Source organism: Urocitellus parryii, chromosome 12 (assembly GCF_045843805.1).
Source record: "Urocitellus parryii isolate mUroPar1 chromosome 12, mUroPar1.hap1, whole genome shotgun sequence".
Taxonomy (NCBI): domain Eukaryota; kingdom Metazoa; phylum Chordata; class Mammalia; order Rodentia; family Sciuridae; genus Urocitellus; species Urocitellus parryii.
This window is the reverse complement of record NC_135542.1, coordinates 38,127,721-38,154,908: the sequence shown is the minus strand read 5'-3', so window position 1 is coordinate 38,154,908 and position 27,188 is coordinate 38,127,721. Positions and strand designations below refer to the sequence as shown.

The 27,188-nt window shown below is 52.7% G+C and overlaps 2 protein-coding genes and 1 non-coding gene across 6 annotated transcripts in view; 2 read left to right on the top strand and 1 right to left on the bottom strand.

Moving 5' to 3' along the window:
- Window positions 1-1,091: 1,091 nt before the first annotated feature.
- Window positions 1,092-8,511, top strand: Odc1 (ornithine decarboxylase 1). Of its 2 annotated transcripts, none has more exons than XM_077791785.1 (12): window positions 1,092-1,421; window positions 3,078-3,183; window positions 3,273-3,406; window positions 3,675-3,848; window positions 4,022-4,194; window positions 4,445-4,579; window positions 4,707-4,788; window positions 4,871-4,954; window positions 6,651-6,813; window positions 6,901-7,013; window positions 7,094-7,308; window positions 8,026-8,511. In XM_077791785.1, the coding sequence occupies exons 3-12, from the start codon at window positions 3,305-3,307 to the stop codon at window positions 8,168-8,170; spliced, it is 1,386 nt and encodes a 461-aa protein (XP_077647911.1). In that variant the 5' UTR covers window positions 1,092-1,421; window positions 3,078-3,183; window positions 3,273-3,304; the 3' UTR covers window positions 8,171-8,511. The 2 variants fall into 2 exon arrangements, with proteins under 2 accessions (XP_077647911.1, XP_077647910.1); XM_077791784.1 differs by lacking the exon at window positions 1,092-1,421 and adding an exon at window positions 1,836-2,630.
- LOC113175974 (small nucleolar RNA SNORA42/SNORA80 family) lies at window positions 1,828-1,961 on the top strand. Its single transcript, XR_003300026.1, has one exon. It is a non-coding gene; the product is annotated as a small nucleolar RNA SNORA42/SNORA80 family (small nucleolar RNA).
- An 8,701-nt stretch (window positions 8,512-17,212) lies between the features above and the next one.
- Window positions 17,213-27,188, bottom strand: part of Hpcal1 (hippocalcin like 1) — an 89,854-nt gene continuing 79,878 nt past the window's right edge. For all 3 annotated transcript variants that reach the window (XM_026395062.2, XM_026395136.2, XM_026395203.2), the window contains 3 exons: window positions 21,001-21,399; window positions 19,987-20,092; window positions 17,213-17,402 (listed from right to left, as the gene is read on the bottom strand). In XM_026395062.2, coding sequence (XP_026250847.1) covers window positions 17,305-17,402; window positions 19,987-20,092; window positions 21,001-21,378 — 582 coding nt within the window. In that variant the 5' untranslated portion in view covers window positions 21,379-21,399 and the 3' untranslated portion in view covers window positions 17,213-17,304. The remainder of the gene's footprint in view (window positions 17,403-19,986; window positions 20,093-21,000; window positions 21,400-27,188) is intronic.

Sequence of the window (27,188 nt, the reverse complement as noted above, 5' to 3'; positions counted from 1 at the left end):
TGAGAGGGGGAACTGCACCAGAATCACCGCTAGGTCCCTGCCACAGGCGTGTAAGTGCCGCGCAGCTGAGGCCGGCAACCCCAGGGCTGGGTCTACGTGGCACGTGAGCCGGCCGGCGCACTCGATCTTAGCTCGAGCCCGTAATTCCCTTTCTGCCTTAGCGCACGAGACATTAAACGAAAGTGGAAAAACTGTTTTGCATGCGCAGATGCTGAAATTCAGGGACCATCAACCTCTCAATTCAGCGGCGCCTCGGCGCCCCGGCGGCCGCAGGGCACAAGCCTGCGCGTGGTGCGCGTGCGCGTGCCGGCTCCGTGCCCAGGCCGGAAGGGCCTGCGGCGTGGCGCGCGTGCGCGAGCCTGCCGCAGGGCCAGGCGGGCGCGAGGCCGGGCGAGGCGGGGCGGGGCGGGGCGCGGGTGGGCGGAGCGCGAGGCTGCGGGCGCGGGAGGGCGAGCACGCGCGGGGCGGGCGGCACTCGGAGGCGCTGACGTTTAGCCCTCCGCGCCCCCCGCCCCCGGCGCCCGGGCCCGGGTTGGCGGTCGCCTCGCCCCCGCCCCTCCCCCGGAGGCCTCCCGGCCGGAACCGATCGCGGCTGGTTTGAGCTGGTGCGTCTCCATGACGACGCGCGCAGTATAAGTAACGGCGCGGCGCGCAGTCGGCTTTGTCAGTCCCTGCAGCCGCCGCGGCCGGCCGCCCTCAGCCAGCAGCTCGGCGCCACCTCGGGCCGGCGTCTCGGGCGGGCGGGAGCGAGGCGGCTGACGGGCGCGGCGGGGGCGGCCGAGCGCTCCTCCGGCTCCGGCTCCGGCTCCGGCGCGGCGCAGCTCGGGCGGCGGCATCTCCATGGGACCGGCCCGCGGCGCCCGGGCGCTCTGAGGTGAGCAGGCGGCGGGAGGGAGGCGCGGCCACGTGTCCGGCGGCCCGCGCAGTCTGCCGGGGACACGTGGTGGCGGAGCCGGCCGCGGGCCGTGACCTTGGCGAGACCCGTCCCGGGCCCAGGTGTCCGCGCGCTGCCGGCCCGAGGGGTCCCTGCGGCCCCCACGGGCCCGGAGCGGCGCCGGCCGGAAGCTCCGGGGGCCCTGGGTCCCCGGCGCTGTGGGCCGCCCGCGGCAGGTGCAGGGCTCGGGGCCCGGCCGCCCTGCGGGTTCCTCCTCTTCCTCCTCCTCTCTTCAGAGCTTTTCTTTCTGCTGAGTGTACAGAGCAGGTGACACTGTCGTGGACCCGCGGGAGCTGCCCGGGCGTAGCCGATAACTCCCCGGCCGGCCATGACTGCGGATGGCCAATTTAAGGGCTCTTTGAATGACTTGGTATTTGAGGAGCCTGGCTCGGGCGGATCGGTTTCCAGAGAAGGCTGATTGTGCCGTTAGACTCCTAAATAACTTAAAGTGGGGAGCAGAGCCTGGCAGGACTGTCTGGGGGAAGACGTAAGAATGCGTTGGCTTCCTTTATTCAAATCTAAAAAAGTTTGTCTGCTACTCCAATGCCAGTCGGGTCATCGTGTAAAATGACTTAGCTATGCAGATGCCAAAAGGTGTTATTAAGTAAGAATTTTCGGATAAATTATTCAAGTAAATCTTTAAAAGATACAAGAAAGCAAAATACTACTGTTGTACTTCAAAGAAATAAAGCTTTCCAATTTAAGCTTGAGCCTTGCTTCAGAAGTTATTGCTTGAGCCCATTTAGTCAATTGAAAACGTTATATATACAGGCAAAATGAGTTTGCTGGCATTAGTCTCTTGCTTTCCCCCTAGGGGTTATTTAGGCAACTTAGGAGGCTGACAGTGCCAAGAAGTTCCTGTTAAATTGAGGTTTTAAAACAAGTTCCACCATGCATGGGTTTGGATTTATGGCAGGCCCGTCCCCCTGGGTCTCTCATAGTGTCCCATGCCAGAGCAAACTGTGGCCCCGAACCATTGCCTGGCCTCTGCCTATAGGCTGCTGGCACTGAAGAGGGTTGCACAGTGGAGAAAAGAAAGCCCTACCTGGCAGAAAATTTTAAAGGTTCAGTAATTTAAAGAAAATACATTTGCTAACATCACATTTTGTGATGCCCAAGGACAGTGGCTTTTATTACTAACCTGATGTTATTGCATTTTTGTGAATTAATAGTTAGCCAGAAACTACTCCCAAATGGTTGTCATTCATAGCTAAGCAAACATTAGAGGGTCTATGAAGACAGTTGGAGTTTCTAGATTTGCTATTTTGGTAGCCGTCACTGGTTCAAGACTATTGTTTTGTTTTTTTTACATAATTGCAACTATATCTTATACTGATTTGAAAAAAAGATATTAAAAAGATATTTAAAAAGATTTTTTTTCAGCTAATATGGCATGAAAATTCATTCATGAAATTCTTGTAAAATTTATGAGTACTTTTAAGTTGAGCCCTCTGGATATTCCTGGTTACTGAAATTATTGTACATCGACTTGGTTAAGCTGGGTGAGGTGGCACATTCTTTAATCCCAGTGACTCATGATGGCTAGGACAGGAGGGTCACCAAGTTTGAGCCCAGTGTGATAATTTAGCTAGACCCTGTCTCAAAATGAAAATAACTCTGCTGGAGATGCAGATCAGTGGTAAAGCACCACCACATTCAATGCCTAGTACCAGTACCAAAGAAAAACTTTGTGGAGGTAAGAAATGGCAGGATTTTTTGGACTGCATATAGTTGCTATAATGTTCTTTAAGTTTCTGAAGAGTTTAAACAGCTCTGAAATAAGAAAACTGACATAAAGCTTGTATCTGTATCAGTAATCTAAGTACAGACAAGCCTCTGAAACCTGCATTCTACAGTTGTTTTTTGGCACAAATGTTTGAAATGCTTCTTCTGAGATGTGCCATTATTATATGTGGAATTTTAGTGTGCTGCTTTAAAAAACTTAGTTTTGAATCTGGTGGTTTTTAGATACTGCAGAGGTTTATGGGATCATGTCACACCTAGGAAAAAGTTTAAGTAGACCATCATTGAGTGGTCTACTTAAACTGGGTGCTTGATTCTGTGTCTCATGCTGTCACAATGCCTGATCCATCAACTTGATGAGATTCTAAGGTAGACAGAAATTCTCATGTTTCTGTTTCAGAATATTTCCACTGCTGGACCGAGGACACGGGGTTTGGAATTCCTGGAGAATTACCTTTGAGAGAAGCTGGAAATAATTTCTTTAAATTTCATCTCTTAGTTTCCATGTAAGTATTCACCTTGTAATTTTGTTACAGATTCATTTCAAGATTGTATTGCTGTGGCTTCTGAGTTAATTTTTTCACCCTGTTTGCAGCTTGTTGCATTTCTGAGGCTTATCCAGGAGCCATGAACAACTTTAGTAATGAAGAGTTTGACTGCCACTTCCTTGATGAAGGCTTTACTGCCAAGGACATTTTGGACCAAAAAATTAATGAAGTGTCTTCTTCTGTAAGTATGGAAGCGCCCCCCCCCCCATGGCAGCAGCTGAGAGTGCGGGGCCAGCGGGGAACTTGGGTCTTGGAAAGGAAATGAGGTGCCGAATATGCGTCTTGTTGGGGATTCAGAATTTTAATTAACTGTAGATTGTGACAATGGTGGTAGCCTGTCAGTTAACTATACGAGTAGAATTCATCCAACCTATGGAAAGAAGGGAGGCTGCGTGTTAATTAGAATATTGCAAGGCGGCTAATGAGTTCCTGTATCCACTTCATTTCAGGACGATAAGGATGCCTTTTATGTCGCAGATCTTGGAGACATTCTAAAGAAACATCTAAGATGGTTAAAAGCTCTTCCTCGTGTTACCCCCTTTTATGCAGTCAAATGCAATGATAGCAGAGCCATAGTGAAGACCTTAGCTGCCATTGGGACAGGATTTGACTGTGCTAGCAAGGTAAGCAAAGGTAGCAGGGTTCCCAGATATTTCTATAAAATGATCCTGCAGGCCAGAGTTTTTCTTGGGCATTAAATGCTAATGAAGGGTGCTCACAGGACACCTTTGCATGCTTTTGTTTATTGTACTTATTCGAAGTGTATGTATACCATGACACCAGTCTTCTGTTTCAGACTGAAATACAGTTGGTGCAGAGTCTCGGAGTGCCTCCAGAGAGGATTATCTATGCAAATCCTTGTAAGCAGGTGTCTCAAATTAAATATGCTGCCAGTATTGGAGTCCAAATGATGACTTTTGACAGTGAAGTTGAGTTGATGAAGGTTGCCAGAGCACATCCAAAGGCAAAGTGAGTTACCTTCCATTGAGGCATTTGAGAAGGGCAGGCATTATAGGTTCTTGTCAGGCAAACTTAAATTTCCAATTATTCTGTTTTTATGCTGGAGTAGAAAACAGGTTGAACCCTCAGGTGATGAGTATAACTATGTTAGATACACCCAACCACGAAGTAACAGCTGATATTTAGGGCGGGTTTTGTGTAATTTGACCATAACTCTTAGTGATCTGTCATGAGATTTGATATGCTTTCCTTGTTCTAGGTTGGTTTTGCGGATTGCTACTGATGATTCCAAAGCAGTCTGTCGTCTCAGTGTTAAATTCGGTGCCACACTCAAAACCAGCAGACTTCTTTTGGAACGAGCTAAAGAATTAAATATTGATGTCATTGGTGTCAGGTGAGATCTTGGTGTCAGTTAGCAGCTGATATGTTTAAGTAGTGTCAGTTTTACAGGCTTTTACCTACTGTTTTGAGAAATAGAGCGTCTCGTGTCCTTTTATTCACAGCTTTCGTTTTATTCACAGCTTTCACGTGGGGAGTGGCTGCACTGATCCTGAGACCTTCGTGCAGGCCATCTCTGACGCCCGCTGTGTCTTTGACATGGGAGTGAGTACAGAATCTTAGTGAAGTATGGGCAGGTGTGTCAGCAGATCTGGTTGTGTGACCTCTTGAATCTTCTTGGCTCTAGGCTGAGGCTGGTTTCAGCATGCGTCTGCTGGATATTGGTGGTGGCTTCCCTGGATCTGAGGATGTGAAGCTTAAGTTTGAGGAGGTAATTTCTGACAGATTACACAGTAGCTGTTTTTTAGCAAGCGCCTTCTTAAAATTATTCAAAGCCTAAATTAAAAAAAAATTTTTTTTAGTTGTAGATGGACACAATATCTTTATTTTTATGTGGTGCTGAGGATTGAACCCAGCACCTCACACATGGGAGGTGGGTGCTCTGCCACTGAGCCACAACCCCAGCCCTCAAAGCCTAAGTATTTTAACTAGTACCAAAGGGGTAAACAAGCATGAAAATCAGTATCTTTAGTGTTAATATTTTGAGTGACTTGTGTTATTTAAAATTGTATAAATACCATTTTCTAAACTAAGCTTTCCCAGAATTTTTGGGTTGTTATTGATTACTACATTAACAAATGCTGTGGTGGCATATGCCTGGAAGCTCAGTGACTTAGGAGGCTGGGGCAGGAAGATTACAAGTTTGAGGCCAGTCTCTGCAATTTAGCAAGACCCTGTCTCAAAAAACTGAGGGTGTAGCTCAGTGATAATGTCCCTAGGTCATTCCCCAATGCTGGGGTGGGGGTTGGGGGATGCTACTGTGGCTGGTCAGAATCTGATGCAGGAGAATTACAAATTCAAGGCCAGCTTGGAAAACCTAAAAACTTAGACCCTTTTTCAAGTAAAAGAAGACTGGGGGTAGACCTCAGGAGTAGAGTGCCCTGGGTCCAGTCGCCATTATGGCAGAAGAGGAGCAGAAGTGCGGCTGTGCAGATAGTGGCAGAGAAGGCGAGCAAGCAACCTAGGTGTGCCTTGCTAGACTTGGCATTTCCCCTAACAATCTAATATTTAGTCCTTTAGGAAGCCAAGCTGTAATGTGACGCTTGAGTTGCTAAAGTAAATGTGCATTGTTATTTGTAGAGGTGAGTGAGGTAGGCAGAATGGAAAGGTTTTGACCTTGTGGCATGCATACTATTTGATAAAGTCATATCCATAACTTTTTGGTGGGGCCATCTAACTCAGGTTGTGCCTACTCAGCTAGTGTCATACTACTGAGCTATATCCGTAGTTTTTTTGTTTTGTTTTTAAATATTTATTTTTTAGTTGTAGTTGGATACAATACATATCTTTATTTTATTTATTTATATGTGGTGCTGAGGATCGGACCCAGGGCCTCACACCTTCTAGGCGAGCACTTTACCCCTAGTCTTTTTGAGACTGGGCCTTGCTGTGTTGCCAGGCTGTCCTTGAACTTGGTGATCTTCCTGCTTTAGCCTCCTAGGTTACTGGAGTTACAGGTATGCGTCACTGCTTGGCCCTTAACATCTTTTTTTTTTTTTTTTTTTTTTTTTTAAAGAGAGAGTGAGGGGGGGGGGGAGAGAGAGAGAGAGAGAGAATTTTTAATATTTATTTTTTAGTTCTCGGCGGACACAACATCTTTGTTGGTATGTGGTGCTGAGGATCGAACCCGGGCTGCACGCATGCCAGGCAAGCGCGCTACCGCTGAGCCACATCTCCAGCCCGGCCCTTAACATCTTAAAAAGGGCAGAGATGGTACTCAGGGGAATCACCCAAGTGAAATAACAGGGATACACAGACTGGTTTCCAGGGAGATTTTTTTTTAATTTTTTGCTTCTGCTGGTGCCTGCTCTTGTCATGTCCTGTTACTGTTACTCACAAGGCGCTGTGATCTTTCTCCTCCATGTGAACTCTTCATAATAAATGGCTGCTCTGTGTCACTCTTTTAGATCACCAGTGTGATCAATCCAGCACTGGACAAATACTTTCCATCAGACTCTGGAGTGAGAATCATAGCTGAACCAGGAAGATATTATGTTGCTTCAGCTTTCACGCTTGCAGTTAATATCATTGCCAAAAAACTCGTATTAAAGGAACAGACAGGCTCTGATGGTATGTATGATGGTCAGGGTGAATTGTTGCACATAAAAATGTAAATTGGTAGAAAAAGTAGTAATTAAGGCTAATCTGTTTTTCTAGATGAAGATGAGGCAAGTGAACAGACCTTTATGTATTATGTGAATGACGGAGTATACGGATCATTTAATTGCATCCTTTATGATCATGCACATGTAAAGCCCCTGCTGCAGAAGGTAATTTGTGAACATGCTGTCTAAAGCAATGAGGATATTTGATAAACGAGTATAATTAAGCAATAATTTTTTTTTCACAGAGACCTAAACCAGATGAGAAGTATTATTCATCCAGCATATGGGGACCGACCTGTGATGGCCTTGATCGGATTGTTGAGCGCTGTGACCTTCCCGAAATGCATGTGGGTGATTGGATGCTTTTTGAAAACATGGGTGCATACACTGTTGCTGCTGCTTCTACTTTCAATGGATTCCAGAGGCCAACTATCTATTATGTGATGTCAGGACCAACATGGTGAGTAGAAATCATGCATGTTTATGGTTTTAACAAGAGTAGCACCTGGGCTGAGCATGTGTCTTGGTGGTAAGAGTTTTGCCTAGCATGCACAAGGCATCTTGGTGTAGTCCTTAGCAGAAGCCCCCCCCAAAAGAAAATCTCTTCAGTATCACTGTGTATTCAGGTTTTCAGATAATTTTGAAGAAATGCTTTTTTTTTTTTTTTTTTTTTTTGTGGTGCTGAGGATTGAACCCACCGGGGCCTTGTGCCTGTGAGGCAAGCACTCTACTAACTGAGCTATAACCCTAGCCCAGAAATGCTTGTTTTAAAAATACACTGTCCTGGCACAGTGGCTCATGCCCCTCAGGAAGTAAGGCAGGAGGATCACAAATTTGAGGCCAGCCTTTAGCAACTTAGTGAGACCCTGTCTCAAAATTCAAAGGGCTGATAATGTAACTCAGTGGTAGTGTGTCCCTGAGTTCAGTTTCCAGTACAGGAGGTGGGGATAGAGGGGAGGCCTGTGGATGTAGGTCAGCAATAGAATGCTTCCCTGGCATGTGCAGCGCCCTGGGTTTAATTCCCAGTACTTCAACAAATAACCAAGAATAAACATTGAATTACTTCCTGATAGTGTAAGAGACCAAGGACATGCTGTCATGGATGAGTTATTCTCATGGGTGCCTGCCCAGGTAGAAGTGATTGGGGTTTTGAATATGCTCCTTCTTTGTCTCTCAGGCAGTGCATGCAGCAAATCCAGAACCATGGCTTCCCACCCGAAGTGGAGGAGCAGGACGTTGGCACTCTGCCCGTGTCTTGTGCTCAGGAAAGCAGCATGAAACGTCACCCAGCAGCGTGCGCCTCCACTAGTATCAACGTGTAGATGCCGCTCTGTAGCTGTTCACTACAGATTTAGCTTAAGTTAAGGGATCTGGGGGGACCATTTAACTTAATTACTGCTAGTTTTGAAATGTCTTTGTAAGAGTAGGGTTGGCACAGATGCAGCAATACGGACGACTAGAAGATGGGGTCACACTTATCTGTGTTCCTATGGAAACTATTTGAATATTTGTTTTATATGGATTTTTATTCACTTTTCAAACAAGCTACTAAAGAGTGCCCCCTCAGCTGCCCAGCAAGCATTTGTAGCTTGTACAGTGGCAGAATGGGCCAAAAGCTTAAAGTTGTGACCTGTTTTGAAAATAAAGTATCTTGAAATAATTAGGTCTTGGGATTTGTGCACTGTGTCCATTTCAGGTGGTTCAAGGATCCTGTATTGCAGATTCTCATGATGGATCTAATCTGTACTAGGTAGAGGGAAATGGATGGATGGTCCAAGACCACACCCTTTGGACCCTGCATATCTGTCCACCCTGAGTGTTTGTAGCTGGCTGTGGATGGACTTGGGTGCCCAGAGCCTTTTGAGAGATACAGTATGCCTTCCTGCCCTATCATAGCCAATGCCCAAGGGAGAGACATGAGGCCCTTTGAACCTTGCCTACAGAAACTATAGGTGTTCCCCTTTCCACCTTGATTTCACACTTATACATGTGACAGGGCCTAGCACCTGGCAGTCAACTTACCATACTAAATTCAACAACAGTAATTACATGTAGACCTTTACCTTCTTGTCTGACCTTGACCACTGGCCTTTCATGTTTGTGTTCCCAACACCCCTACTCCTGCAGAAAGGATGGCAGGCTCATATTTAACCTCCACTGTGGAAGTTAAGTGTTGCCCTTGTAAGGACCATCGTTGAGGGACAGGATAACTCTGCAGCTTCTTTTCTAGGGTATGACTTGTTAGCTACCCTGTGGAAGCCCTCCAGCTGGTGCAGTGTTAACCCAGGTAAGGGGAGGGAGAGGACTTACTGCTTTTCAAGAGCTACCCTTCCCCAAAGTCCTGCTCAGCTAAACTAAGGCTTGGTTTGTCACCAGCCCTGTCTCCCTTCCTGGACCCAGGGTATAATGGTTTTAGTCCACCAAGATGGAAAGTTTCTTGGCCAATGGAGAAGATAGATTGTGACTGGAGTTGGGGATGGCAGAAGAAATATCTTAGTCTACACTGCCTGCTAAATCTTGGAAGTAGGGTTCAGGTATATGAAGGTAACCGAGCTTGCCACAAGGGCAGGTGCTCAGGATCTGGTACGCACTACTTTCTAAAACTGGAATTGGTGGGAACGTACCATACTCAAGGAATTTGAGCTAGGTACCAAGCCTAAAATCTTAAAAAAAAGTTGGGAGTTTCATTTTAAAAAATTTAGACCTATAGATCTCTGTGGCAATACTGAGCTTGCGTTTAAGAAAAGGGAGAGATGATCATTAAAAAAATAATAATAGCCTACTAAATTCCACACAGCCAGATAAAATGTCCACCACTGGCAGGGACAGTGAGGGCATAGGAGCCCCAGATGAACCTGCCCCTCATACTACAGTCTCTTCCACTTGCCCCATGTGTCTCAGGCTCCTGTCCCTTGAACATGGGAGTAGGCAAGTGAGCTTGGCAAGCGGGAATAGAGGCTGTGAGCAGCCATCCCATGGCCTAGCTGTGTGAACACCACGCACTGTTTCCATGAGGCCCTAAATTTGTAGTTATCTAACCTAAATGTTGAAGATGGTATTGTCTGCTCATGTACAGATACAGGCATCGTAGACCTGAGGTTTGAAGCAAGTGTAGCTCCACCAAGGCCACTAGTGACCATTTCTTCCTGGGGGTGCTGGAGTCAGCCCCCATGGGAGGAGAGCCAGGGAAATGGAGCCCCTGTATCCAAACCATAAATTGCGGTAGGATCACTTGGAGCTTCTTAAAAAGGGGGGTTGATATTGAGTGTGTTGGTGCACACCTATAATCCCAGCAATTTTAGGAGGCTGAGGCAGAAAGATTGCAAGTTCAAGACTTGCCTCAGCCATTTGTAAGACCCTGTATCAAGATAGAAGGACTGGGGATGTAGCTCAGTGGGAAAGTGTTCCCTGGGTTCAATCCCCAGTAGCAGAAAGAAAAAGTGGCATTATCAGGCCTCAGACTCTTTGGGGGAACTGGGTAATCATTTGGGAAAAATAAAATATCCCCAACTCATGCCAAAATTATTTTCGTCTTTTTTTTTTTTTTTGTACTGGTGGTTGAATCCAGAGGTGCTTTACCACGAGCTATATCGCCCGCCATTTATGTGTGTTTGTGAGAGACCAGGGTCTTAGGATCCTTTTGTCGCCGCCTTCCAGTTTTCTGGGATTATAAGTGTTTCATGGCCTTGCCCATAATAAATTATTGATAGAGGAAAGTTTCAAATGTAACAAACTAGAACTGCTGGGAACATTTGAAGTCAAAGGTAAGAGAAGGGGAAAATGACAACATGATGGAAAGGGCTGATTTTTATAATAAAAACTCCCAATAAATGCATAAAGGAAGAGTCCAATGGAAAGTGGACAGGGCAGGAGCATGGTTCTCCAAAAAAGACAACTTTCTGAACATGAAAAACATGCTCATATATGAACATTTAATATATGAGTATGAAGTGCATGTTTTTTCACCTGTCAGACTGGCAAAACTCGAGTTCTCAGCACATGGTGTGGACAGGCACGCATGCTGACACGCCGTATCTAGAAAATTCTGAGGGAATGTGTCAGTACTAGTAATTCACATTATCCTTGGCCTGGCACTCTAAGAATTTCTATGGCTCTTACAAGACGCCTCATCATGGCGTTGTAACAGTGTGTTTGAAAACCCCAGCGACACAAGAGGGTGCCGAAATTACCAGTGGACCGGGACACAGTGCTGCTGAGGAGCTGGACAGGTCTGCAGGTGCTGACGTGGAGCAGCCACCAAGCTAGACTAATTGTGACAGCAGAGTGAGGAACATTCACATACTACTGTCCCATGTAAAAAGCAAAACCAAAGATCAAAACCCACTAAACTGTGTGTATTGCTTCTTGGCAGAACTAAAAGCCTAGGGAGGAGAGAGGGTCTAACTGAAACTGTCCTTTTGACAGGATGATATGCTACTGATGTCACAGAGGTTGCAAATTGGCTTCATAGGTGAAAGAGGGGCTCGACACCAGCTCAGTCACACAGACCGCAAGGTGGCATTCAAACCGTGTCCCTGACTCCAGCTTCCCGCCAGCTGGAGGTGGTGTTAGGGTGGCAGCCTGGCTCTGGACTGGGTGGGGGTGATCACTCAGTAGTTAGGTGCTCCTCTCACCCCACGTGGTAACCTCCACAATGGTGACCACCTCCTGAGATTCCACCCTTACCAGGTCCCCTGAAGTTATTCTTGATGGCTGACTGGCCGCCCCTCCACTGGGGTTTTTCTGACCCTCGCCATATACCTTTCATTGGCAAGGGCCTCCGCCCAGGCTGGGTCTGGGGGTTTCTTGCATCATCTCTGGGCCCAGCTGGAGAACAGCCCCCTAAAGGTGAATCAGTCCTTTCCAAACCCAGCTCTGCCGACCACTAGGTCGCCTCAGTGCCGGGGAGAGGGGTGGAGGACGAGTGAGGAGCTCTGTCCTTGGCCTCATCCAGCTTTGTACATTTGGCTTCAAGAGAGGGTGCCCTCTCTTACAGATGGATGGTACCCAGAGAGGCCAAGGGACCCTGTGGGTAAGCTAGTGAGTTCAGGGAAGGACCTGAGAACAAGCAGGTCCCTGTGTCCCTGAAGAACCATCCCCAGGACCAGATTGCTCTTTGTGGTGGCATCCCCCGGCTGGGGGCAGCCAGAGCGCCTGTAGCCCTGCAACTCCACTGAGCTTGGCCCTCGGAGCCATTTCTGTTCTGGACTGAGCCAGGCACTGGGCAGATCTAGTGGAACCTGGTCCCCCCCACCACTAGCTAGCCACAGGGCCTGTCCCTCCCCTGTCTCCCCCTTCCCTACCTCGGCCAGAGCCCACTCTTATAAGGAAGGAGCGGTACAGTCCAGAATTTAGTGCACTGAAGAAAACGTCTGAGGACTTCTGTTAGAGTAGGATTATTTTATCTGCCCTCACTGCTGGCCTTAGGAAGGGGAGGGCTGAAGACCAGATGTGCTTGGCCTCTGGCCAAAGGGGTACTGAAGGCCAGGCCCTGCCAAGTTGCTTCTTTTCTGCCCGAGAGAGGGCATAGGGAGCCAGGACCAAGCCGAGGGTTGGAACCTCTGGGTAGGAGAGTGGCTACACCAGGAGGCTGGTACGCCTTGCCCTGGGGTGGCCTGTGGCAGGGTCAGACCCTGCCAGCTTCTGACCTGCACAGGTCTGTGAAGCTCAGCTCTGTGCCTTGACAAGTTGGGTGGCCAGTTTTAGCAAATCAACATATAATATGGGACACACATAAACTGAAAAAATCATTTGCTGTTTTGTCTAAAATTCACGTCTGACTGGGTACTTGTCTTCCAGTCAACAAGGACTGGAGTCCGCGGCACCAAGAGCTAGCTCTAGCTTGTTTCCAGTACCAAAAAAAAAAAAAAAAAAGAGCCCGCTGTGTGGCCCACTGCAAGTCAGGTGCTCCTGTGGTCCTCAGGACCCTCATCTGTCAAATGGGACAGGGGACAGAAAGGTTCTACTGGTGGTGAGCCTAGTGGCTCTGAGATCTGGGGAGGCCTTTAGGAAGTGGCTCCCCTGAGCCCATCCCAATCATGGCCACCAGAGGGCAGCAGCTCCTCGTGTTTAAGGTGTGTTCAAGTCAGCCACCAGCATACATTGAGGAAGCCCTACTGTGTGCAGAGTCCTATCATGACAGGAGGTCTCGTGTGGCCTGAGGGCTGTGGAACTGCAGTATGGTTCTGACCCAGACCTCCAAACTCAGCCCTGCCACATACGGAGGACTTTGAGAAAGGGGCTCTAAGCCACCTTGTCCCCTGACCAAGCCCCTTTCCCTACCCATCCCCACCCCCACCAAATGCTGTAAGACTAGCTGGCCGGTCCTCTCTAGCCTGTGTGAGTTTGTTCCTCTGTTTGTCCCTGCAGTGGGTAATGTCCTTAGCCATGCTTCCTGGGATGTCCCCAGACCCTCCCCTGTGTGCATGCAGCACCCGATGGCCTGGCCTGGCCTCCCCTACTACCCTGGGTGCATGTTCATGGTCTGCACCCACAGACGTGATTTGCCTGCCCCCACACCACCCAGCAGCTTTGAGGATGGGGTCCCAGACCACATGTCTTGGAGCATCTGTCCCTGGTACCTGTCACTGAGAGAGGCTGCCCGTTAAGTCCCCTCCCCTTTTGTGTGGTCTCCAATTGGCTCTTCCCACTCCATGCCTGCTGCTGGCCTGGGGCCCCATGCCTGCCTCACAGGGCCTGGTGGAGCCAGACCAATCTCCCACTGGCTAGCCCTCAGTCCTGAGCCCCAGAGCCCCGGGAGTGGGTCCTGCCCCTGGGGTCCTTACCTCCCCCAGGTGCTCAAGCCCCTCCCTCTGAGAGCCAGTATATAAGGTCATGCTCAGCGTCCCAGCTCTCAAGACACAGCTCACAGGCGAGGACAGAGGCCTTGTCCAGCTCATTCACTGCCAGGTGAGGACTTGCACCTGGGTCTCCGCGCAGGGTGGGGTGGGGGTGTCTGGCCAAGGCAGCTGTCAACAGGATGGTGCATGAGCCAGGGTGGGGCAAGACAGGTACGTCGCACCCTGGAGCAGCCTCCTGGGTCACAAGCGGATCTCGTTTCCAGGGAAGGGCCACAAGGGTCTGGGGCAGATGTGTGGCGAGTGCGCTAGAGCCGCGCCCTGAGGCTCTGTCGCGTCCACTCTCACGAAGCCTCACTCAGGCATGTGCAAGGCTTCCCGCCTGCGGAGAGGGGCTCACAGCCCTCCCAAGGGAATGGGACCAACTAGAGGTGCCTGCACAGAAGGGGGTCCCAGGGACAAGGAGGAGAGAGGCCTGCAGGAGGACGAGGTGCCAGCCCCTCACCAGGAAGGGAGAGGAGGAGGTCCTCTGTGGAAAGCCACCTGGCAGAGCCTCCCCCCTGACAAGAGCCCGTGGAGGGCTCACTATGGATGACAGTTTGGGGTTCATTGTGGGTTATTTCCCCTCTAAATGAGCTGGGCTCCCTTTTTTTTTTTTTTTTGGTACTGGAAACTTTACCACTTTTTTGGTTTTTTTTTTTTTTTCGTTGTAGATGGACACAATACCTTTTATTTATTTGTAGGTGGTGCTGAGGATTGAACCCGAGGCCTCACACATGCTAGGCAAGTGCTCTACCACTGAGCCACAGCCCCCAGCCCAAAAACTACCACTTTTGATCGTGGGCACTTTACCACTGAGCTACGTCTCCAGCCCCTTTTTTATTTGAGACAGGGTCTCTCTAAGTTGCTTAAGGCCTCACTAAGTTACTGAGGCTGACCCCAAACTTGGGATCCTCCTGCCTCAGCCTCCTGAGTCGCTGGGTTTATAGGCATGCACCACCAGGCCTGCTGAATTGGGCTACTTGGTTTATGGCCATCATGTGGCAATTTCCCCTTTCCCAAGCTGCAGTAGACTTCCTGAGAAGCCATGTTGACTTCAATGAGCTCCTGCTGGGGTAGGGTCCACTGAGACCCCCAGATCCATGTCTTCCACATTTGGACAGAAGAAGCTTTGATGGTCAATTTCATTTGCTGACTTGACTGTTCCAGGTGCCAGACCTCTGGCCAAGCTTTCACTGGGTGTGTCAGTGCGGGCGTTTCTGGGTAAGATTAACCTGGAAATCTGTAACTGAACAAAGCAGAGTGCCCTCCCTGATGGGGGTGGGCCTCATCCAATCCACTGAAGGCCTGGAGAGAACAAGAAGCTGAGCAAGAGAACTTGACCTTGGCCCAATCATCTTGAGCTTGGACACTGATCTCCTGCCTTCAGACTTGCACCTGGAACTACACCATCAACTCCCCTGGGCTCCAGCCTGCTGACTGCAGATCTTGGGACCCTTCAGCTTCCATAATTGCATCACTCTCTCCGATACCTTATGATCCCTCCATCCATCCATCCCTCCAACCACCTCTCCCGGTCCACAGGGCGCTCTTTCCTGTTTACATCCACCAGACTGTTCCCATGGTAACTAGTCCTCCCCACAACAAGCACTTCTGATTTGACCATTGCCAGTCCTAGTAACGTTTTGTAAAACTTTAGCCCCTCACTCAACAGGCCTGGCAGAGTGGCCAAAGGCACCATCCTGCTCTTTGTAGCAAGCCGAATCTACCCCAGGTCCCCTGCCTGTGCCCTCTGCACCCTACCTGGTTACCAATAAGGCTCAGCACCTTGGGCAAAGGGGAAATTGTACCAAGAAATAGTCTCACAGACCGGGGACTCAGAAGGCAGCTGGCAGCTGGCCCCGCCCTTCCTGGTAAGAGGTGTTAAAATGACTGAAGGCAACAGGCTGCTCACTGAAGGCTGCTGGGAGGAAGCTCCACGCAGGCGCTCGCACACATGACCCTGAGCTGTCCCGTACAAAGGGAGCCACCGAGGCACAGGGGAGTGGTGGCCATTGGGCGCATGTGACACTGCAGATGTCCTTCTTTGCAACAGAACCTCAATTCTGTCTCTCTAACGAGCTCCTGCCTTTTGGCGGAGCTGGGTGGCCCCCCAGCCAAGGGCTCATCCTGACTGGCCTCAGCCAGCCGTGGCCATGTCACAGCTGTCTGGCCTGGCACTGGTCTGGGTGTGGACAGGGACAATGGTCTCAGCCGGTGGGATGTGCAGCTGCAGGGAGATGCCCGGAATGTCCCCCCTCTCAGAGGAAGGACAGGGGCCTCTGGATGCTCCAGGCCACACAGTCGTGGGGACCTCGGAGAGTCAAAGAGCTGGCTCTGAGGCTGGAGGTCGGGGAGGGGAGCCACCAGGGCCTTCTTGAATCTGCTAAGGCTGTGACGTGGCCTTGGACTTCTAGGCACCAGAGACAAACGTGGCATGGCTGAGGCACCTTCATGAAGGTGGATTTTCTGCTGCAGGGACCTGACAGAGGAGGCGGGAGGAGAAACCAGGTTGCCCACTTGGCGGCCATGCCGATGCCCCTGGGCCATGCCTCACCTCTGGACTCGGCTTTCCTGCCACCTGACCGATTAAGCCAGGGGTTGGGGCGTGCAGAAGCTCGTCGGCCAGACCTGCCAAGAACGATCATCTTTCATTTCCACGAATCTCGCTTGGCATTAGGCGGATGTTGGAGAACAGGCTGCACAGTTTACAGACGTGGTGACGGCCAGAGGGGTAGGAGGGGGCCAAGTCCACCACCAACAGCAGGACTCCTGGGACTCGCCTTTCCCACAGAGTGGGGATGGCACCCAGGGAGGGCTCCCCCAGCAAACACGAAACTCGGAGAACTCCACTGATTTGATCATTTTAATACCGGAAATGCCAGACCAATCAACAGGGAGGACAGATCACACAGACACCTGCATTCACATGAGTGGCAGGTCCCCATAGCCCTGGGCGCGTGCATTTCCTTTTGGAGAGGGCAGATGGAGATGCATAAATACCACAAAACAACCAGGCGTGGAGGGGTCACAGGCCACGAGGGGACCATGCTTCAAAGGCAGTCAGAGGCATTAAATACGGGGCCTACATGGTACACGTCACTTCACCATACACATAATTTATATATTAAAGAAAGGAGACCACAATATATATACGTGCAAGCGGCTTTGGTCAGAGAAAATGAACAGGGACGTGGAGCCATGCACGGGAAGGGCTTGCCTGTCTGCTCTCCATTGGTCTTTGTCCCCACCTATCCCACAAAGTCACCTGGGATCCCATGATAAGTCAGCTGGCCTCAGCACGGTCCTGGGAAGTCCTGCCTAGATCCTGGGTGTCAGCCTCTGGGCTCTCTGCAGGAAGGCACGAGGTGCCCAGAGCTGAGAACACTCGAACCCTCCGTGGAATCACATCCCTGGGAGTTGCCTGGGAAGGGCCCGGCTGGGCGGGAGGGGAGGGATGTCGCACTGGTCAGGCAGAGGAGGGAGGTGCAGCCGGCTGGCCGGGCAGGTGTGGCGCGTCGCCTGGCTCCGGTCGGGACGTGGAGGCATCCACTTTTGCAAGCAAAGCTGAAAACGGCAAGACGAGCCTGTGTTTCTCTGCAACTGTCCAGTGACCGTCCCTAGAACTGACTAGCACTGCTGGGGTCGCACTGCAGCAACCGCACGATGGAAGGGTCGCTCTTGGCACCTTTGATGAATTCTTCCAGGGACAGTTTGCCTGTGGGACAGAGACAGGAGAAACTGGATCAGCCTCGTCCCTGCACTTCCAAAGGGGCTGGAGTAACACTTGGGTCAGGGAGACCTCCCATGACCAAAGTCTTGAGACTTCTGGAGACTGGACACGGCCCCGTCCCCACTCACTGCTAGGGCATTTCTGGGAAAAAAATGAAAAGCAAAACCTTTTGCTCTCACTGTTCTTTGCAAAGCATCTGGCAACCACAAATTCATACCCAGAGGGCATCCAGCCTGGTAGATGGGGGTGGCTCACTGATTCCAAATCACCCCACACTTCACTTATTAAGAAATTCGGGCCTTGGCCAGGCAGGACATGACCTTTGTCCCCAACCCATAGATAATCAAGGGCCATGAAGGCCATGTTGGCTGGGTGCTCCTGAGGCAGCCCTGAGAATCCACTGCTGGGGGTGGGCTCCGCCTGTCAGCCACGCTGCCCACCGGCAGCCCCATGGTCCCCATGACCATCCCCAGTGAGCCCTGACTGCACCATGCCCTCTCCTGTTCTGCTGCTCCACAGCAGGTCTGTCCATTCAGATCTGGCCACTGGGGGAAGGAGACAGGGCTCCGGAGGACAGCAGAAGGACCCCAGCTTGCATGGTCTCTGTGCTTAGGGGTCTGTGGTTGTGCAGAGGGACCATGAACACACTCCGTCAGGCAGCGGCACAGGTGACAGCTGTCAGCAGCCCAGGCCAAGCACCTGGTGGAAGTGCCCTGGGGCTCTTGGCTCTGTGCCAGTGGCCTGCCTGGACCGTTTCATGCTTCAGGGTCTCCTCTTCAATTTGGGATGATGGCAAACCATCCCAAGGACTCACAAGGGGGTGCATTTGAGAGGCCAGCCCAGCACTGGGCCTGGGGGGCTCAGGGGCCACTGTTATGCAACCAGTGACAGGGACCTTCCTCCTACCCACTGCTGAGCACACACTCTGGCTTCTCCCAGGCATGACTTTCACGACTGGTGGCATGCGGCAGGTGCATCTCCTCAGCCACATGTGAAAACCTCGGCGGGGGGGGGGGGGGAGGCGGGGGACAACCAGCCTCTCCCTGGACCCAGGCCTCCCAGCCAGGGGGTGAGGAATGACCGCGTCAGCCCAGCTTGGCCTCGGAGGGCTTGCAGAGATGCTGGGAATCCCTGAAAGTTCCAGTCCTCCTCCTGCAGACAGCAGGGTGGGTTAGGCTTGGGGGTGGGGTCGTGAGCACAGTTTGTCCCCCAAGTGCAACCCAAACAAGTCAGCAGGGGGGAGAGATGACCCCAGCCCGGGGGGAAGCCATCAGCCCAGGCCAGAGGTCCTGAGAGCTATCAGCTTCTGGGTGGCTGGGGAAAGGGGGGCAAATTGTGGTTCCTGAGCAGACGGCTATGACGCCCAAGGGATGAGGGCAGTGTCCTGAGGGCCCTTGCTGCGACCCAGCCTCTCTGGTATCCCCTCCGTCCTCAAACTCCAGGGACTCAGGGGCTGGCTGCTGGGCTCACGGGGGGGGAGGCACTCTGTCAGTGGGGTTGCGGGTGGTACCCACCTTCCAAGTTCACAGACAAGCTGGGAGGGACCCTCGCTGTGACTCAGGAACTACGGCCATGATTTGTGGAGTGGCCAACCGCACACTCAGAGCTTTCTACATCATCCCACCGAAGCCTGGCAACCACGTGAGACTGGGTTATCATCCCCATTTTACAGAGGAGTAAACCAAGTCTCAGGAAAGCCCAGCCTGATCACAGGTCTGGAGGAATGTGAACTCTGGCGCACCATGGAGTGGAAAGCCCAGTTCAGATCAGCCCAGAGGCAATGCTAGCGTCTTATGTGATGTGTAAATGTGTTTGGAAAGCTGTTCCCTGGCTGTCTGGAATCTGTTTGCTGCCCATAGTTACACAGAAGCTTCTTCTCCCCGCTGGGCTCAGTGCCTAACTCACCTGCTCAGCGCACTTAAGACTCGACAAAGCACTTTCTGGTGCATTAACTTATTTTTAATCTCAGCACAACCCAGGGTGCATTTTCTTTTCTTAATGTGGCTTCTCTTTGTGTTCCAAGAGCAAATCAGACCTGGCTCTGGGGCCCTGCTTGGCAAAGCCAGCACACGGGCAGAACGGCTGGCTCATCCTTGCTGCAGTCCTTCTAGAACCTCAGAAAATGGGTGCACCCTGGTGGTCAGTGCGGCCACTCTCCCTCCTCCTGAGACTGGCCTTCCTGCAGTAGTAGGACCCCAGAGTCCCAAGTGCAGTGGTGCAGGTAGACAAGGCCACCGTGTGCACCCTGACAGAGCTCCCTGAGGGCCCCCAGGGTGACGGCAAGCCAGGCTGGCCAGCTTCCAGGATGCCTGCCATCCTTTCCCAAGCGCACCCGTGGGAACAAGTCAGACTGTGGCTCAGAGGGGCCAGAAATGGGCCCAGAGTCAGAAAATCAAAGGAGGGAGCCAGCACAAGATGGGCATCCTGTCCTGTGTCCCTCAGCACAGCTGTGCCAGGTGGGCAGGAGGCTGGGGTAGGCGGCAGGAGGCTGAGAGGCACAGAGGGGAGGGAAGTGTCAACACCCTGTGACCCCATAACGTCACATGAACACAGGTCCCGGTCTGCCTACCGTCATTGTTGGTGTCCATCTGCCGGAAGATCTTGTCCGTCCGCTTCTCCGGAGTGGACTCATCTTCCGGCATCTTCATCACAGAGGACACCATCTTATAGATGGCCTGGAGGAAGCACACAGGGGATGCTCAGGGGACATTTCAGGGCATTTGGGGCAAGATGACAGCTTCCCACAGCCCCCAGCCAGCCAGGGGCAGAGAGAGTGGGTGCTCCCCGGCAGCTAGACCTTCTCTAATGAGAGGGTCCCTGCTGCTCGGTTCACCTTGGACAGATCTCACGGACAGCATGTGGAGAAAAGAGCCAGGCCCGTTTCAGCGAAGTTCAAGGGCACACAGAATACCTCACTGTGACAGGGGAAGGAGGGGAGGCATCTCGGGCGGAGGGTCAGGGTTGGGACAGTGCCAGGAGGGGGCTGGGAATGCTGAGTGGGGTGGCGGTCACATGTCTGCAGGATCTGAATCTGTGACTCAACCAAGTGCGACAGAAAATATTGATGAGAAAACTGCACCCGTACAGATCTGCTGTCCTTGTTCCCCGAGCCATCCAGTGTGACTTACACAGTATGAGGAATGGTAAGTCATCTAGACACGCAGGAACCGCGTAGGTCACACGCAGATTCCACACCATTTTATCTACTATTGTGCCATTTTGGTATCTGTGGGTGTCCTGGAACTAACTCCCCACAGACACCAAGGGGTGAATGTAATTCTGAGCTCTGTTACCTCTTTAGGAAATCACCTCTCTGAATCTTAGAACTTGTGAAATGTCAAAAATGACCCACTTCATAGGGTTCTGAAGGTGAAAACTGATGCCAGTGTGCGCCATGGGGCCCAGTGCTTACAGCAGGAGATTAATAAACTGGGCTTTTCCCATTGCTCTTTGTAAGGACCTGTCCAGTCCGTGACAGCTGATCACTTTCAATGGGCCCCAGATAGTGACCTGCCAGAATGACGGGTCGTGTGGTGAACACAGAGCAGGAGGCCCCCAGCCCTGGGCGCCCCGCGGCCGGTACCTGCACGATCTCCAGCATCTCGCTGCGGCTGATGTAGCCGTTGCCGTCCAGGTCGTACATGCTGAAGGCCCACTTGAGCTTCTGCTCCAGCTTGCCCCGCGAGGTCACGCTCAGCGCGATGATGAACTCCCGGAAGTCGATGGTGCCGTCGCCGTTGGTGTCGAAGGTGCGGAAGACGTGCTCCGCAAACTTGGAGGCGTCGCCGTAGGGGAAGAAGTTGGCATAGATCTTCTTGAACTCGTCCACGGTCAGGTGGCCGGTGGGGCAGTCCTTGAGGAAGCCCTTGTACCACTCCTGCAGCTCGTGGTCGGTGAACTCCGTGTTCTCGCGCAGGTCCTGCAGCACCTCGGGCCGCAGCTTGCTGTTCTGCTTGCCCATGGCGGCCGGCGGCGACTACACCTGCAGGACACAGAGGGGCTACGGTCACCGGGGCCCCGGACTGGCTCCCCCATCCCACCCAGCTGGCTGAGAACGTCCCCTCTGCATCCATGCCATGGACTGGAGGGACCCAGACGGGACCATCATTCTGCAAGCACCAGGTCCCAGCACACCCCAGATCACAAGGTGCTCTACGGTCCTGCGCCCGCCCCGTGGAGAATGCAGAGCACTCCAGTGAGGTCCGGATGGACCCCACCCATAGGCGGGACAGAGGGCAGCCTTGGGAATGTGGAAAGGTGAGGGAAAACCAATGGATGGAGCATGTCCAACGCCCCGGGGTGCTGGACACGTCATGAGATTAAAATAATTCCTCACTCTTGTCATCCGCCATCAGTTCAGGGCAAAGTGGCCACGTTGGCCCATGCCTGACCCTTTGGGCTTCTGCTCCAGCTTGGGTTTCTTTTTGGGGAACTATGATTGTGTTTTTATCCTTAGAACAGGTATCTGGAAACCTTGAAGAGCTCCCCCCTTCTTATCTTGCCTGTGAGAAACGGCCCTGGTGGGAGAGGTTCCAGAATGAACACTAAGCAGGAAATGCTGTTCTGAGTGGTAAGAGCAAAACACGAGGCAATCAGGGGGCGTGGGACCGCGCTGCGCTTAAAAGCACAACCCGTGGGCAGCTCTGCACGAGGCCTGGGTGATGTTTCCACGAGACGCCGATGTAGCTTCCGCTTCACCACCCCATTTCATTTTCTGACTTCACATTAACACGTGTGCACGGCTCAACAATTTTTGAAGCACACAGAAGAATGGGAGGGGAGGAAACGACTTCCCCCCGAGTCTCCGAGGAAGCCACTCTGAACTACGTGTCCATTTATGAACTCTAAGCGGGAGGCACTGTGTCCCCATATGGAAGATAAGAAACTCACTTTGCCCACATGGCCACCACTTCCTCCTCCTTCCGTGCCTCCTCCCCAGGTTTTATTAGTTTTGCGTCGACCTGTTTTTGCTTTCGTCTTTATGACTTTAACTGCTAAGCTTGATGCTCCTTTACTAGCCTCTCGTAGGACAGTTTGACATTATCTTTCAAAACCACACACACGCACTGTGACCCAGCAGTCCTGCTCTAGAAACCTCTCTACACACACTCCCACCTGGGCAGGCAACAGTGCCCGAGCTGCCTGCACCGCTGTCTGTAATGACCAGCAGCCCAGATGCCCCGTCACATCCTGACAAGAAACACTCTCCAAGACGGGTCTTTAAGTGTCAACCGTTGGTGCACCATGACATGCAGAGTTTGCTGCCATTTGTGAATAAGAAGTACTTGTGCTTGTGTATTCATGTCTCTGGAAGGACGGACTAGAAATGATGACCTTGGCCAGGGAATGAAAGGGGGCTTGATGGACAGGGGCCTCGTGGGTCTTTTGCTGTAAGCCTTCTTGCAATTTTAAAATGTTGAACTCTGTGCCCATATTTTTTTGTTCAAAGAACAGAGATACAAAAACAAGAGCCAAGCGGCTGGACACGGAGCTCTCGGCTCTCCCTTGGGAGGATGAGCTGCCGATTCCTTCCTCCTCCTTCCGCATCTAGCTCTTGTCCCTGTTCTTCATCAAGGTTTGCAAACTCTCCATTCTGCTTCTCCTTCGGGTCGACCCTAAACTGTGAAGCCAGCCTCTCTGCATAACCTGATTCTCAGTTTCCTGGTGATGCTGAGTGTAGTTTGGTGGGGCTGCCTGGGCCCCGGGAAGTGGTGGCCAGCCAGGTCCAGCTCTGAACACGCAGCCCAGGAGCCAACTCCCCAGCTGCAGTGAGTCTGCCCTAAAACCAGGATACATGTGGCGCCTAATCCACAGAGTTGAGGAGCCACATTAAGAATGTATAGAGGGGGACGCTTCCCCCACGGGCCCCACTGCCCAGTTCTCTGACCTGCCCTGGTCCTGGGTAATAGCACCGCTACCCTGTTACTTTGAGTTCTGAAGGCTCAAAAGCGTCTTGGTGTTAGGCGTGGATAATTCACCCCAGGAGCTTCATTTATTGACAAGATAAGCAACAAGGCTAAAGCCACACTGGGAGCATGAGAGACGGGGCTGGGCCTGGGACAGGCTGGTCCATAAAACCCCCAAGCTGGCAGAGCAGGACGAGCTGTCTCAGGAGTACTGTCCAGGGAGCTCCAGGAGTGAGGACAGGCAGGTGGCTGTCCATGAGGGCAGGAATGGAGGAGTGCTGGGGCGTGCTGAGCCGAGCAAGGGCGACCCTCACAGGGGATGCCCAGGAGGCCGAGCTCTGGACCCAGGACATGTGTGAGCGGCGGGTGGGGGCTGGGCTGCAGCCAAGTCAAGGTGCAGGAGAGAGAGGGTCCCGGGCCCCAGGCCTTCACTCCTGACCTCCCGTTGCTGCGGTTTCTGCGTAAGGTTTCCCCTAAGGCAACAGGAACACTCAGAGACAAAATGATCGGCTTATGGAGCCACAGCCCGATCAGTGGGCTCACCACTCGACTGGACGAGCAGTCTGAAAGGACTGCTGCTGTACTGGGCGGTTGGGAAGGCGGTGGGAGGCGGCTGGAGAAAGCAGGTCGCTGGGCATGCACCTGGAGGTCATGTTTTGTCCCTGGCACCTTGTTCTCTCTCTCCCTCTTTCTCTTCCCTCTCCCCGCCCCTGCTTCCTGGCTGCCCTGAGCGAGCAGCGTTCCTCCACCACGCCCTTCCAACTCAGGGCTCTGCCCAACTCAGGCCCAGAGCAATGGAGTCTGCTGGCCATGAACCGAATCTCTGAAACCACGAGCCCCAAGTAAACTCTTCCTTCTCAAAACTGTTCGGGTTAGGCATCTTGGCGACAGCGATGAAACGCAGACTAACACATCCACTCTGAGAGGCGACCATCGGAAGCATCATCCCTGGACAGGGGGCCGACCTGCCGGAAACTTCACTTACTAGTCCCCCGTACCAACAAGGAAACAAATCCCAGGAGAGCCCTGACGCCTCTCAGAGGTGAGGCCAGGACCTGGGCCCTGCTCTGCCTGGCTGAGGGCTGCGGCGGCGGGGAGGATGGCCCAGGGGAGAGAAATGCAGGAATGGCCACGTGGCCACCACGGCATCTCAGGCCCCTGCTGAGCACCCCTGCACTTCTCATTTCAGAACAGGCCCTTGGTGACGCCCTTGGAGCCCAGGGTCCACTCGCCTTACTGAAAACCAAATCTCTGCTTGGACTGAGGCCTGATTTGCCTCAGAACCTGTCTGTGATTTATGTTCCTACAGATGCCACTGAAGTGACAAATTCGTAGCTCCCCCTGGGCCTGAAGTCAGGAGGGCTCAGGGCTGGCCCGGCTGTAAGCTAAAGGCAATGGTAGGGCACTTCTTCTGCCGGGGAAACCGCCTGCGTTCCCAGGTCCCTCCCAGTTTGTCCCGGAGGCCGACTGTGACTCCAGGACTCTGCCTCCTGCCCCCACCTTCTTTCTCTTGGCATCCAGCTGGCCTAGGCCGAGCAGGTGTGGTTGGGGGCATCCCTGCAGTTTCCGTGCGACACAAACACCTGCCTTCAGGTTTCTTTCCCTTGGGGCTAGGGAGCTCTCGACTGTGGGCACTCCAGTGGAGCCTGGGTGGCCCTCCTTGGGATGCAGGGAGGGCTCAAGTGCCAGAGAGGACAGCGAGAGGGAGACTGCCTGGGGACCTTCAAACTGGGCCCCAGGAACCCCGGGGGCCTTCCTAAAGCTCGGGTGGGGGCTATGGGGTCCAGGGAATAGGGAGGGGGAGAAGGCCTCTGGGCCTGTGGACTCATCTCTGGCCCGAGCAGGGTGCTTAGGTCTGCTTCTGCCTCTGATCTCAGGCACAGACAGGGTTCTGCTGGCCACAAGACGTCTGAGACACAGACCCCCATGGCAAGGCCTGGAGCATCGCTGGACAGTGGAAGACTGCAGGTCTCTGGACGATGGACTGTTTTCACCCCATTTTTTAAACTCCCCCCAACAACAAGGAGGGAAAGAAACAAACCAAAGGCCATGCTGATGACCTTGACCATGTCCACGAGGAGGCGCCTAGAACCCCAAGCACCAACATGCACCAGTGGAGAGTGGGCAGGGGGAGGGCAAAGGCCAAGCAGAGCCAAGGGCGCCGACCCTGGGTGCCTGCAGGGAGGGGTAAGAGCGGATAAAGGAGGGGCCCCGGCCAGTTAGAGGCTGCTTCCAGAGGCCAAGACTGGAGGGCCTCAGTGCCTCAGGGAACACGGGGTTGTAGCTGGAAAGCACAGTTGGACTTAGTCACATCCAAAAATACCACAGGTTGAAAACGCATGGAAGACTCCTAACCCACCGACACCACGGCTCGGCACAGGCACTGGGAGGTCTCAGTGGTTCCCCTCGTGTCACAGGGTACATGGGAGCTGTGGCTACCGCCACTGCCCTGCACCCTGGAAGAGGATCGCACTGCAAGACTAACCCCGGAAAAGATCAAAGTTTAACATTTGAAGTCTGGTGGTTTCTGCTGAATGAAATATATAATATATGAAAAAAAAAGAGAAATCTGTGTTAAGTCAGGACCATGTGCGTGTGTGAAACAGCCTGAGCCCAGACGGCCTGCTCCTCTTACTCCTTTTCCTCCTGCCCAGCTGCTAGACTACATTTCCCAGCCTCCCTTGCAGTCAGGTGCTCATGTGACCGCGACTGGCCAATGGAATGTGTGCAGTGATTGATGCCCACCACTTCTGTCTGGCCCTTCACCTCCAGTGCAGCCCTTCTTTCCACACTTCCCTGCTGTGGGTGGGATGCAAGGTTCCAGGGAAGGACTTGAAGGCTCCATGGGGTGCAGACCCCACAACCTTTCTCAGCCAGGCCACCTCCTCTGAGGTACAGCCCCCCAAAATGATTGGAGTACCATCTCCTCAGTCCTCCTTCAGAGGGTGCATGACTACCGTGTCTTGGTGCATGGGTGCGGAGTCGCCCTCTGCTAATCACAGGTGCCTCAGGGACGAGGACTCGACTCTTCCCTAACACCCCAGTTGATAAGGAAGACTCGCTAAAAGGAAGATGCCCCCGTCCTCAAGGGAGGGCAGAGAGCGGCACCCCTCCTGGTCACGCCTATGGTCATCAGGAACCACTCCTTTGCAGGGTTCCGTGCTGTCACAGCCCTGACCAGTATGGAGTCCCCACACTCAGCTTAGCAGAGGGACTTCTCCTCCACTCCAAAAGGAGGAATAGTTTCTGGAGATACCCAGGACAGGGGAACAGACTGAAGAGCCAACAGAAAAGGGGTGAGTCAAGGCAAAGCTCCAACAGAGAGCCCCGCAAGCAGAGGAGGGCCAGCCGGGATCAGCCCCCAACAAGGGCCGGGAGGGAGCCCCCACAGAAACTCACTATGTGGTCAGGGCTGGTGCTCAGCACTCTCCCGTTAGCTGGGCTCTGGGAGTGCCGAGTCCAGGCTGAGGCCAGTGCAGGGCCTGCTCTCTGGATCCCCAGGCTGCTATGGCACAAGTGCAGACAGGATGGACCCTAAAAAGCGACATGAAGTGGGCTTCCTGGGAGGCCCTGTTCAGTTCTGGGCAGGGCAGGGGGACTAGGTGGTTTGCCTAGGAAGATGGCAACGGGAATCAAAACTGAGGGACAAAGAGGATTTTAAAGGCTGCCGAAGGCTCAGTGCCCACAGACCACATCCGGGGAAGGCACCGCAGAGACTCCAGGACGGAGAAGCGGGGTCTGCTTTGCTCAGCTGGAGACGGCCACATGGTCTCCACCGCAGGGTGAAGGGTCAAGGTTCTGTGAGGTCTTGCTTGTCTGCAGCCGGCCGCTGTGGGCCAGGGGCATCTGAGGTGGGAGCGGGCCT